This window comes from Garra rufa, chromosome 9, assembly GCF_049309525.1.
Source record: "Garra rufa chromosome 9, GarRuf1.0, whole genome shotgun sequence".
Taxonomy (NCBI): domain Eukaryota; kingdom Metazoa; phylum Chordata; class Actinopteri; order Cypriniformes; family Cyprinidae; genus Garra; species Garra rufa.
In genome coordinates, this window is record NC_133369.1 from 5,006,004 (window position 1) to 5,019,716 (window position 13,713).

Below are 13,713 nucleotides of genomic sequence, written 5' to 3' on the forward strand. Positions count from 1 at the left end.
GTGACTTCAATGTTCAAATATATTATATTATATATTAGTGTTAACTATTTCGTTTTTTAATTTTTACTTTGTAATTTTGTAAAGGGTGATCATGCACAGGATGTTGCATTAAAAAATGAAAAAAGTAAAGCAATAAAATATATTTTCAGGGTATTATGGCTGTAAATTAATTAGGGTAAATTTTTTTAGAAGATAAAATTAAATAAAAATTAAATAAAATCTTCCATGTTCAAATATATTTTCATGGTATTATGGCTATTAATTAATTCGTGACATTTGTAAGTGTGACTTTCATATTTAGATATTTTTAGAAAAAAGTGTACTGATCATGCATAGGATGTTGCATTGAAAAGGAAATAATATATATTTAATGACTTTTATGTCAAAATATATTTTTACGGCATTAGGGCTGTTCATTAGTGCTACTTTTTAAAAAAGGAAGTTGCATTTAAAAAAGTAAAAAAAATAAATACATGAATAAATGAAGCAAGGATGGAAGGAAAATATATTAGAAAACAAAAACATAGTTTATTTATTTTTTAATGTATTATTTTGTTTTATGTTTTCCAATGCAACTTCTGGTGCACGATCAGTGCATGCAAGTCATTGTTTTAGACATTTTAAATGTAACTTGCATGTCAAAATACATATGCAAGCCACTATAGCTGTTTTAGTGCTGGCAAATCAGTAAATAATAAAATAAAACCATGCCACTTGATTTTGTTATTTAATACAATGCCTTTTAAGACATTTGTAAGTGTGACTTCTATGTTCAAATATATTTTCAGGGTATTATGGCTGTTAATTAATTAGTGATCCTTTTTTTTTTAGAAAAAAAAAGGGCAGGATGTTGCATTGAAAAAGTAAAAAAGTAAAATAATAAAACAAAATTAAATAAAATAAGACAAAAGAAAATATAAAATAAAATCAAACCATGCACCTTGTTTTTATTTTTAATACAATGCCTTTTAAGACATTTGTAAGTGTGACTTTCATGTTCAGATATTTTTAGAAAAAAGTGTGCTGATCACACATAGGATGTTGCATTGAATATATATATATATATATATATATATATATATATATATATATGCAACTTCCTGTGCATGATCAGTGCATGCAAGTCATTGCTTCAGATATTTTAAGTGCATGTCAAAATACATTAGTAAGCCACTATAGCTGTTCTAGTGCTGGCTAAATCAATTATGAAAGTATCATATAAGTTGTCAGATAAATCTCAATCTCTGTTTTTCAGAATCCATTCCTGTGCAAAATAATAATGATAAACAACTGGGTGATTTTATCCGTCTACATCCTGACGTTTCTGATCGGCCTTCCTGCCAATCTGCTGGCCATTTGCACGTTCTTTAAGAAACTGTGTGACAAACCCAGTCCCAATGACATCCTGCTCTTCAACCTGACGGCTTCCGACTTGATCTTCCTGCTCTTCCTGCCCTTGAAAATGTACGAAGCCGCCGCTGGGATGAAATGGCACTTATCCCAGAGCCTGTGCTCCATTGCGTCCTATTTCTTTTTCACCACCATTTACACCAGCTCCCTGCTGCTCATGGCTATAGCCATTGACCGCTACCTAGGGCTGGCGTTTCCTTTCAAATACAGACTTTTGCGTAAACCGCTCTACGCCGCAGCAGGAAGCGTCATCATCTGGCTGGTCAGCGCGACCCATTGCAGCATCGTATTCATCATTGTCCACATGCCAGATCCGAACGCCACCGTTCCCAAAGAGGTCTGCTATGAAAACTTCACTGAGAAGCAAAAGAGGATCTTGTTACCAGTGAGACTTGAGTTTTTTGTGGTCATATACATGCTACCGCTCTTAGTTTGTATCTTCTGCTATATCAACTGCATCTACATTCTGTATAGCAGGCCTCATATAACTAAAGAGAAGAAGCAAAGGGCCATTGGTATGGCGTTGTGCACGCTCACCATTTTTTTACTCTGTTTTTTACCTTATAATTTGTCCCATCTGGTGGGTTTTAGGATCAACAACAGCCCGTCTTGGAGGTACTATACACTCCTGCCAAGCACCCTCAACACCTGTTTGGATCCATTTGTGTTTTACTTCTCCTCTTCCACTTTCCGTGAAAGCAAAATCATTTCTTTACTTAAGAGATGGTGTTTTAGACAGAAGAAGACTCAGAAGGGTGAAACTGAACTTGAGATTGTGGCAAAATGAAATGATTTTGCATTTAAACATCGGTCAGAAGTTTTTGGATGGTAAGATTTTTTATGTTTTTATCTTTTGCTTACCAAGCCTGCAATTTGTTTAATTTTTTAAAAATTGTGAAATATTTTTACTATTTAAAATAGCAGATTTCTATTTGCATGAATTTTGAAATGTAATTTATTTCTGTGATGCAAAGGTGAATTTTTTCAGCATCATTACTCCTGTCTTCAGTGTCACATGGTCCTTCGGAAATCATTTGAATATGCTGATTTGTTGTTTAAGAAACATTTATTAGTATTATTATCAATATTTAAAACAGTTGAGTAGATTTTTTTCAACTTCCATGCTGTAAATTGATCAAAAGTGATGATAAAGGCATTTATAATGTTACAAAAGATTTCTATTTCAGATAAATGCTGTTCTTCTGAACTTTCTTTTCATCAAAGAAACCTGATCTAAATTCTACTCAGCTGATTTCAACATTATAATAATAATAATAAATGTTTTTGAGCAGCAAATCAGAATATTAAAATGATTTCTGAAGGATCATGTGACTGGAGTCACATGAATGATGCTGAAAATTCAGCTTTGAAATCACAGGATTAAATTACATTTTAAAATACATTGAAATGGAAAGCAGTTATTTTAAATAGTAAAAATATTTCACAATATTACCGTTTTTGCTGTACTTTGGATCAAATAAATTTAGGTTTTGTCTTTAAAAAATATTATAAATCTTACTGTTCAAAAACTTTTGACTGGTGGTGTATGTCATGACTTCATACAAATTGCAAGATCTCATTATTTAAGGATTGATACATTTTGCATAGTTATTTTTCATAGTACTAAAGTTTGGGTTTGTTAAGAATTTGAATGTTTTTAAATAAAGTTGCTTTTTTGTATGCCAAGGCTGCTTTTGTTTGTTCAGACATATTGTAAAAATGTTAAATATTATTATAATTTAAAACAACTCTTTTATGTTTAAATATATTTTGAAATGTAATTTATTTCTGTGATGCAAAGCTGAATTTTCAGCATCATTACTCCAGTCTTCAGTGTCACATGATCCTTCGGAAATCATTCTGATTTGCTGATTAAGGAATTTTTATTAAAATATTCTGAATATTCAACCATTTTCGGTGGTGGTTTTGGAATTTATTTTTATTACTTCATGGAAAATCTAGAAACTGTCATTTTAAGCCTGAATGTTGAGAGTTTAAGAAAAATATATATAACAAAATATATAACAAAATAGAATAATAATATTAATACAGTTTTTCTGTTAAAAATATATTTTTTACTGTATATTTCTAAATTAATAGTGAAAATGTTGAGTTTTACAAAATTATTCTTAATATTAAACTTTTTCCTGGTCAGTTTATGGATATTATATATCTTAATATATTAGGAAATGATACATCTTAAAGTAATAGAAATGTCAAATTAAAAGCCAAAATATTGAGAATTTCACTGAACATATCAAGGAATTTAAAAAATAATCTACAATAATTATTACAAATGAAAATTCTAAATAAAATAAAAAATAATATTAACATAAAAACTTGTAATAATAATATTAATATATACTTTATCAGGGAATTTTAAGACATCATTGAAATAAATCTTAAAGTAATAGAAATGTGAAATTAAAAGCCAAAATGTTGAGGATTTCACCGAATATATCAAGGAATTTTAAAATTAATCTACAATTATTATTACAAAAATTAAAAATTAAATAAAAAATTAAACAATAATATTAATACAAAAACATGAAATAATAATATTAATATATCATATAATATATCAGGACATTTTAAAACATCGTTGAAATTGATAAATCTTAAAGTAACAGAAATTAATATATATACAAATATATACAAATGAAAATTCAAAAATTAAAAATGAAATAAAATATAAAACAATAATATTAATATAAAAATATGGAATAATAATATTAATACAGATTTTCAATTTTAATATTTTCTATTAAAAATAGTTATAGAAAAAATAAAAATAACAGTGAAAATTTTAGTTTCATTTAAATATTCTGAATATTCTAAATATTTGAAATTGTTTAAATAACTAATAACCTAACAATATCCGGGAATTTAACATTTTTAACTGTCATTAAAACCTTAATTTAGTCATAGAAATGTCAAATTAACAGCCAAAATGTTCACTAGTTTACATCAGTCAGTAAATAAACAGATAGACATTGAATGATGAGAACAGTCCATTTTATTTGAGATTTTGTCTCTCTGTGCATGAACATTGATTCATATTTATTCAGAATTGTGTGATTTATTTTTAATCTTAAATGTGCATCTGTTGGCTTAGAGCCCAAAGAAATCCAGTGGGAAAACCTGCAGACCTAAGTCAGAACATGGTGTATTTTATCTTTTATCCAACTTATGTTGGTCCTTTTTAAGTGGGATCAGATAACCAAACACCTGTATATATATATATTTGGGTGTATGAGTTTCTTGAGAACTTGAGTTCCTCCTGCATTTTAGCGAGAGCCGGCCACTCGACGGCATTCATGCATCCTGTAGGCACACATGTAAAATATACCTGCAAAAAAACAAAACACAAATGCTCCATGAGTTCAACAAGACATGTTAGACGTCAAAAAAACCAAAAGATTCATTTTTACTGACCTGCAAAAAAGGTCATGAGCAGAGCGACCCAGCCCAGAATGTAGGACCACGAGAAACGCCAGTCGCCGAAACGCTTCCCGAGGAAGTTCACCGTCACTCCTGTGTAGATGGCCATAGCGAGCAGAACAAACAGCGCTGGAGGAGACATAAATTAGTAGTTTAGATGACTTCTTGTGGTTATTATTGACCTGCATAAACGTCTGAAAAGGAAAGACTTACTGGAGATAAAAAACATGATCCCTGCAGCGAAGGAACGGTTGAAGCGCTCAAAGGCGGAGAAGTGAGCGAAGGAGAGGATGCCTGCGATGATTCCCGCAAAACACGACATCGCTGAGAGGATCATGAAGGCCCGGGTTGCGTTCCAGTAAGCTAAAATGAAAGACAAAGACAGAACCAAAGACACATCAGGACTACAAAACCAATCGTAAGTAGCACAGGTATACAATAGCACAACAAAACATTGTGTGGGGCAAAGTTATCGTTTTTTCTTTTATGACAAAAATCATTTGGATATTAAGTAAAGATCATGTTCCATGAAGATATTTTGTACATTTCCTACCGTAAATATATCAAAAATAAATTTTTAAGGCGATTTTCTCAATATTTAGATTTTTTTGCACCCTCAGATTCTAGATTTTCAAATAGTTCTCAGTATCTCAGCCAAATACTGTCCTATGCTAACAAACGATATATCGATGGAAAGTTTATTTATTCAGCTTTCAGATCTCTTTGAAACCCGTATGACTGGTTTTGTAATCCCCGCTCACTGTTCACTGCAGCCTCAATGGTTAAAAGGTGGAATAATAACACTGTAGAAAACAATTTGTTGAATCAACCTAAAATAATTTGTTACCTGGCTGCCTTATCAATCTAAGTTCAGTCAATTAAAAAAATGTTTAGTCAACTTAAAATACTAAGTGACAACTTAGATATTTGAATTGATTCAACTTAAAATTTAAGGCAACAGGGTAACAAATTATTTTACGTTTACTCAACAAATTGCACTGTAAAAAAAAGTTCAGCAGCTGCCTTAAAATTTTAAGTTAAATCAGCTTAAAACTACAAGTCATTTTAACTTATTACAATAAAAATTAGTTGATTTAACTTGTGAGTTGAAATGACTTAAGTTGATTTAACTTAAAATTTTAAGGCAGCTGCTAAACTGAAGTTTTTAAGTGGAAACTGGTGAAAACTTTTTACAGTGTGTGTGTGTGTGTGTGTGTTTTTTACAGTGAATGTCTTAGTTCTTTTAGTCCAATTTTTTTACTTTTTTTTTAGTTTTGCTATGAAGAAAAATTATATTAAATTCATTAAATTATACAAATATAGATTATCATTTATATTAAAAATAGCACTTTTTGTGTGTTTATTTCTCCGCCATCATGGAAACCCTAAATTAAAAGAGCCATTTTTAGAAATGTCAATAAAAATGAATAAATTCTCAATAAAGTCACAGAAATGACAAATTAACAGCCGAAACATTGGAAATTTTACCAAAATATTCTAAATATTAAACATTTTATTTTTGGATAGTTTATAGATATTGTTAAGAAAATGTGCATAACACATTATGAATATGAAGGGTTTAAGCATAAAAACAATAAGCGTAATACTGCTTTAAACTGTTGTTTTTCCAAAAAAATATAAAAAAAAGTTTTCTGTTTAATTTAATTTCATTTTTGTTTTTGTTTTTCTGAGCAAAAAATAAATTTAAAAGTTTTTCCCCTAATTTACAGAAGACACCCACTAAAATGTCATTCAGTGTAACAATCTTGTCAGGCTTATTTAAAACAAAAATCAATGTAAGACATATTAAAAAATGAATTACTTTCACCCCAAATACTAATTAGTTGTAATTCTACATTTTTAAAATTTATTTTATAAACTTATCCTAGGTTTTGGCCATTTGTCAGTAAGAATTTTTTACTCATTTAAAACAGTAAAATGTAATATGCTCCCTTATTCTTTTATATATTTTAATATGTACAAGTCAGAATAAGCATGTTGTTTGAAATAAAGTCTCAGTGAAGTCACAGAAATGGAAAATAGCAACCAAAATGTTGGAAATTTTACTAAAATATTCAAAATATTAAACTTTTTTTTTCTGGCATGTTCATAACACATCATGGATATGGGTCAAAGACAAAAAAGGGTTTAAGCATAAAACAATAAGTGTAATACTGCTTTAAATCTTTGTTGTTTTTCCAAAAAAATATAAAATTGTTTTCTGTTTAATTTAATTGTATTTTTGTTTTTGTTTTTCTGAGCAAAAAAATAAATAGAATTTTTTCCCTAATTTAAAGAAAACACCCACTAAAATGTCATTCGGTGTAACAATCTTGTCAGGCTTATTTAAAACAAAAATCAATTTATGACATATTAAAGATTAAGCACTTTCACCACCAGTTGTAATTCTACATTTGTAAAATTTGCCACTATCTTAGGTTTTGCCCACTTGTCAGTATGAATTTTTTACTTATTTAAAACACAATAAAATTTAATATGCTCCCTTATTCTTTTATATATTTTAATATGTACAAGTCAGAATAAGCATGTTGTATGAAATAAAGTGTCAATAAAGTCCCAGAAATGGAAAATAACAGCCAAAATGTTGGAAACTTTACCAAAATATTCTAAATATTAAACTTTTTTTCTGGCTAATTCATGGATATTGTTAAGAAAATGTGCATAACACATCCTGGATATGGGTTAAAGACGAAAAAGGGTTTAAGCGTAAAACCAATAAGTGTAATACTGCTTTAAATTGTTGTTCCTTTTCCCAAAAAATATTTGAAAGTTTTCTATTTAATTTAATTGCATTTTTGTTTTCCTCAAAAAACATAATTTCTTTACGACTGAAGAAAGAAAGGCATGAACATCTTGGATGACAGTGGGGTGAGTACATTACATGTCAGTTTTTGTTCTGGAAGTGAACTAATCCTTTAAAAGGTCTGAGAATGTTGAATTAATGTGCAGCAAAATAAGACTAAAATATAATGTTATTAGGTCCTAATGTTAGAATCTAAATGTTAACAATTTTCACCCATGAAGAGCAAGTAACATATTGAATTAAATGTCAAATTTTGAAGAAAAAAGTGTTTAAACTATGAAAAATTCAGGATGGGACTATGTGTTTTTCTGACTAATGAGAGAGTGGTGCGTCAGTGAAATAATAAAAGGGCTGTTCACCCAAAACTGAAAATTCTGTCGTTAATTACTCATGTTGTTCCAAACCCGTAATACCACAAAAATAAAGATAAAGATATTTTTGATGATATCCAAGAGCTCTTTGACCCTCCATATACAGCAAGGGTCCTACCATGTTCAGTGGTTTAATTTTTAATTAATAATTAATAATTTTATTTAAAAAAATACTTTTTTGTGAGAAAAGAAAACAACTCACCGATGCTGTCAGTCTGTGTGTAGCATTTGCCCGACATGCAGTATCTCCACAGGCCCTGGTGAGCGAAGCTGCCGGACAGTCTGTACTGCATCCAGTAGTCCGTCGCTGTTGAGACCACCAGCAAGATGTTGCCCACGATGGCACAGAACAAGCCCCCTCCCATAAAGCTGTACATCCTGAGGAGCTAAACGCACTGACAGACACATTACAGTCAATCACACACACAAAAGTTTACACCTCCCTTTCAGAGTCTACAAAATGTTAATTATTTTAGCAAAATAAGTGGGATCATACAAAATGCATGTTATTGTTTATTTAGTACTGACCTGAATAAGATATTTCACATAAAAGATGTTTACATATAGTCGATAATAATTAAATTTATAAAAACGACCCTGTTCAATAGTTTACATATGCTTGTTCTTCAGAAAAATCTTTCAGATCCCACAAATTCTTTGGTTTTCCAGCATTTTTTGTGTATATGAAAGCTTTCCAACAATGACTGCATGATTTTGAGATCCATCTTTTTCACACTGAGGACAACTGAGGGACTCATATATGCAACTATTACAGAAGATTCAAACACTCACTGATGCTCCAGAAGGAAACCAGGGGTTGAAAACTTTTGGAATTTGAAGATCAGGGTGAATTTAACTTATTTTGTCTTCTGGAAAACATAAATCTAAGTTTCTTCTGTAGCCTCTGAAGGGCAGTACTAATTGAAAAAAATATGAGATTTAGGCAAAATAAGAAAAATGTACACATCTTCATTCTGTTCATAAGTTTTCATTCTTAATGCATTGTATTTCCTTCTGAAGCATCAGTGAGCATTCAAACTTTCTGTAATAGTTGCATATGAGTCTCTTAGTTGTCCTTAGTGTGAAAAGATGGGTCTAAAAATCATACAGTCATTGTTGGAAAGGGTTCAAAATCAAATACACACAAATGCTGGAAAACCAAAAAATGTCCCTGCTGAAAAAAACATCTAATACCAGCCTAGGCTTAGCTGGTTTAAGCTGGAAGTAGCTGGTTTTAGCTGGTCTCCCAGCCTGGTCAGGCTGGTCAGGCTGGTTTTAGTTGGTGGTTTCCCAGCCTGACCAGCTAAGACCAGCCTGACCAGCCTGGCCAGGCTGGAAAAGTGGCCAAAACCCCGCTAAAAAAACAGCCTCCCTTCCAGCTATGACCAGCTAAAACCAGCCAACCAGCCTAGGCTGGTTTTAGCTGTTTTTTTTCACCAGGGTTGTGGGACCTAAAGGATCTTTCAGAAGAACAGCGGGCAGTTTAACTGTTCAGGACAAACAAGAGACTCATAAACAACATCACTAAAAAAAAAAAAACAGCTGTTGATCATTCAGGTAACAATACAGTAAGAATCAAGCGTACGTAAACTTTTGAACGGGGTCATTTTTATAAATTCAACCATTATTTTCTTGTGTGGACTATATGTAAACATCTTTTATGTTAAATATCTTATTCAGGTCAGTACTAAATAAACAATTACAGGCATTTTTTATTAACTTATTTTGCAGATTCTGAAAAGGGGGGTGTAAACTTTTGACCTCAACTGTGTATATATATTTACATTTAATCTTAATTTAACCACTTCATTTATTTGTACATGTACTTTGTCCCAGGCAAACGCAATGTCCCAGGCAATGTTTGCCTTGCCGAATGTTGTTTACTGTCAGCAACAACCTGTCTGTAGGCTTATTTGATTATTGTCAGTTTAAGTGTGATGCAGTGTTTTCAGATATTGCTATGAAAACCAATAAAAATGGAAAATTAGATCAAATCTTTTGCAAATAATATAAAATAAACATATCGCTAGCCATAAATTGCAACTTCCAGCTTTTCTAACTTTCTAATGTGTCAAATTAAGTGGAAAAGTCACGTCCAAAAACGCTTAAATAGCAAAATCTGGCAACACAGGTCACTCTCTCAACTTTCGTTTACTCCGCAATCAGTGTTGCCAAGTCTGTGGAATTTGGTTATTTTAACCCTTTTGCCGCGAGTTGTTTTTCATGTTTTCATGTTTTTCATTCGGCCACAAAAAACTCCAAAAAACATGTATTTTATTCTCTAAAATGCAGGATAGTTTTGAGTAGCAATTGGGCGGGTTTTGTTGTGAAAATCTGTCAACCATGTCCGTCATCGTCTTCCAGAGATCATTTTCATACTAAAGATGCTAAACGTTCTTGCAAACTGTCTAAATACAATTATATATGTAGACAAACAGATAATTAGTCACTCAGAGAACAAGTTTTATTTTCAAATATGAAAAATTAACCGAGGTCCAGACCTTGGTGACCTCATAGCTGGCTATGGCCATGATTTTGTCTACTGTCAAATGTGGCAGTGGGAATTGGGTCAGATACAATAACAAAAACATGGATATCAACTTAACAACTTACAGTATGGCTCATCCTCAATCTGGCAACCCATGTGAGCGTCAAGTCTGAGAAGAAGGGGTGGGAGAAACAATGCTCTCTCCAATATTTCAAATTTAGACTGCAGTATCACTTTCAACCACTAGCTGTCAATCAACAAATAAATTCCATTTAGTCAAGTCAAGTCGAGCTTTATTGTCATTCCGCTGCATGTGTGGACATACAGTGGAACGAAATGTCGTGTCTCGCAGGACCACGATGCTACATAAATAAACAAATATAAACATACAACACTAGAAGAGCAATTTTTAAACCTATATATAGCTTAGAGACTCTCTAAAGACGAGGAGACGAGACTAACAGACATAAAAACACAGTTTTTAGGACCCAGAGTAGCCGCTGCGTCCGATCGCGCCGCCATCTTTAGAACTTTAAATATTTTTTGTATCATTCATTCCTTTTTTTTTCCTCCAACGTGAATATGCAAAAACACAAAGCATTTATAAAAAGGCCTGCATCTTTTAAAAGAAATAAAAAAAGTTTTTTTTTTCTTTAGATTTTATTTAGTTGGTAAGTCCTCTCGACTTGCATTGATAGAATTTAAAATGTAACAGTGATAACATCAAAATATTTCTACTTAATTTGTGTGAGTTTGATTGACAGGTGATCTGACCAATTATAATGCAAAATCTGCCATTTTGTCCAACAATCAAACCAGACAGGAGAGTAGATTAACATTGGTTGACTTGAACTTGAAAAATGGTGTGTATCTGATATTTATTTATGTTTATTTTGTGCTATAACTAGTAAAGAGGACCGTACCGCTTTAACTAAAGTGCTACAGCGATCTGTCACGACACATTAAGGACCCACCTTACTTACCCAGTTAATTGATTACATTGATAATTGCAAACATTTTTTGTATTACAAGTTTTCTAAAATGTTAAGTTTAAATATGAAAATGATACATTATTTAATTAAATATGTGCTAATTTGCATACATTTCTAGTACAAAAATCTAAACACTGGATGAAGTCAATTTTGAGTTTCAAAATTCTTGTTTAATTTTTTTTGACATATTAGAGTCAAATGTTTTTAAAGAGGGGATTTTGTGTATCTCATTTTGTCACTCCATAATTCAGAAAAAAATTAAAACAGACAGAAAACAATTTATTTTATTATTTTTTTTTACCATTTTTTGGGGAATAAAATGTATAAAATCAAGCAAATATATGAACAAATCCCTCTGTAAAACCCTTCAGAATATAGACAAGAATAAAAATGCAAAGTTTGGTGTGTGCAAGTGCACCTGAAGTGGAGATTTATGGCTCAGTGTAAGAGGAAAAACTCATTTTGAGAAAACAGCCTTTAAAAATATGGATTGTAATTGAAATCTAGTGACACAAATAGATAAAGTGCTATAAAAGAAACACTTAACAGTGTCTTTTGGGTGTTTTCTTCCCACTAATATGAAAAAACACTTTATGAAACACCAAAAAGCCCAAAATCTCAAACTTGACAGGTGTTTTTGCCTGCAGTGTCTCCCCTTAAAATTTTTTTAAAATTTGACAGCTGAGACTTTGTTTCATACCAAAAGTAACCTGCTCTGTCACTATACCGCCTTGTCACTATCCTCTTTGCTCCACAATGTGTTTTTACTATGTGAGAATATAACGAAAGCTGGTATAACTGTTCTGATTAATTACAAAGAACCTAAAAATATTTTTTTACATTCTCTAGGCTACTCTTTTCTTCCTGACTGAAAAGCAAATGTAGTGTGCACTGATCACTCATCGTTTCATTCCTCACATAGCCAGATTTACATCACTGTTGTACGTGCGTTTGCAATTTCCTGTTTGGTTCACACCAAAGTTTGCACAAGCAAAACAGCATCAGTCACTCATCCACTGGAAAATGTGACATCATTACAGTACTTCTCAGAAAGAACCAGACACCATTTGGCTAGCAACGCCAAACTCATGCAAAACAGGGACAACAAACAGTGTGTCAACCAAAACTAACACCAGGGGAAATTACCAGCTATCATTATGATCCGAAACATGAGGATCAGTGCGAAGAGAATCTTATAAATATGTGACCTGGACCACAAAACAGTCTTAAGTAGCACAGGTGTATTTGTAGCAGTAGCCAAAAATACATTGTATCAATTTTTTCCTTTATACCAAAAATCATCGGGATATTAGGTAAAGATCGTGTTCCATGAAGATATTTTGTAAATTTCCTACTGTAAATATATCAAAACTTAATTTTTGATTAGTATTATGCATTGCTAAGAACTTCATTTGGACAACTTTAAAGGCGATTTTCTCAATATTTAGATTTTTTTGAACCCTCAGATTCAAGATTTTCAAATAGTTGTATCTCAGACAAATATTGTTCTGTCCTAACAAACCATACATCAATTGAAAGCTTGTTTATTCAGCATTTATAAATCTCAATTTCATAAACTGTCCCTTATGACTGGTTTTGTGGTTCAGGGTCATATATGTGAAAACCCTGTATATAAAATGTTGAATAATATTTATAAGATATGTTAAGATATATATATATATATATATATGCATGCATGTTGTGATATGACTAATGCTTATGAAATTTCCTGTAGATTAAATCTGTCCAAACACCCACTCTAAACTACTGCAGACCTTGTTCAATCTGCAAAAATGTTCATCATAATACATGAAGCTTCTGATGATTGCATAACATTGCCTGGGACATTGTTTCATTAACAAATAAATGCAGTTTGTAAACTGAGCTTTTTTAAATTATATTAAAAATAATATCAGAAAAATAAATAAATGCTAAAATTTCTATTAAATAAATTTTTTAATCAAATGTATTTAAATTCCACATAATATAATCTGTAATTAAGGTTTTTGCATTTAATTATAAAGGAATTTACACCAAAAGTAAACACATAAACTAAAAGTTTAGTAAAAAAAAAAGAAAAAGAAAAAAAGAAGCAAAGAAAAGTAAAAAAAAAAATATATATATTTTTTTTATTTAGTTAGTTTATTGATTTGTTTGTTAATTTAATTATTATTTGTAATAAAATAT

General features: G+C 31.1%; 2 protein-coding genes across 2 annotated transcripts; one reads left to right on the top strand and one right to left on the bottom strand.

The window, feature by feature from the left end:
• The first annotated feature begins 1,279 nt into the window (after nucleotides 1-1,279).
• LOC141343367 (free fatty acid receptor 2-like) lies at nucleotides 1,280-2,197 on the top strand. Its single transcript, XM_073847966.1, has one exon. It carries the CDS (start codon nucleotides 1,280-1,282, stop codon nucleotides 2,195-2,197), a length of 918 nt encoding a protein of 305 aa, XP_073704067.1.
• A 2,211-nt stretch (nucleotides 2,198-4,408) lies between these two features.
• lim2.5 (lens intrinsic membrane protein 2.5) lies at nucleotides 4,409-8,468 on the bottom strand. The gene is made up of 4 exons (XM_073847718.1): nucleotides 8,249-8,468; nucleotides 5,065-5,214; nucleotides 4,846-4,980; nucleotides 4,409-4,759 (listed from the first exon to the last, which is right to left on the bottom strand). Exons 1-4 carry the CDS (start codon nucleotides 8,421-8,423, stop codon nucleotides 4,698-4,700), a joined length of 522 nt encoding a protein of 173 aa, XP_073703819.1. The 5' UTR covers nucleotides 8,424-8,468; the 3' UTR covers nucleotides 4,409-4,697.
• Nucleotides 8,469-13,713: the final 5,245 nt, after the last annotated feature.

What these genes read in the sequence shown, in the direction of transcription:
- LOC141343367 (XM_073847966.1), top strand. Translation starts at nt 1,280, where the DNA reads ATGATAAACAACTGGGTGATTTTATCCGTCTACATCCTGACGTTTCTG.
- lim2.5 (XM_073847718.1), bottom strand. Translation starts at nt 8,423, where the DNA reads ATGTACAGCTTTATGGGAGGGGGCTTGTTCTGTGCCATCGTGGGCAAC. An exon ending in CACACAGACTGACAGCATCG is followed by an intron (nt 5,215 to 8,248) that starts GTGAGTTGTTTT and finishes CTTTCATTTTAG; the next exon opens with CTTACTGGAACGCAACCCGG. An exon ending in GATCATGTTTTTTATCTCCA is followed by an intron (nt 4,981 to 5,064) that starts GTAAGTCTTTCC and finishes TGTCTCCTCCAG; the next exon opens with CGCTGTTTGTTCTGCTCGCT.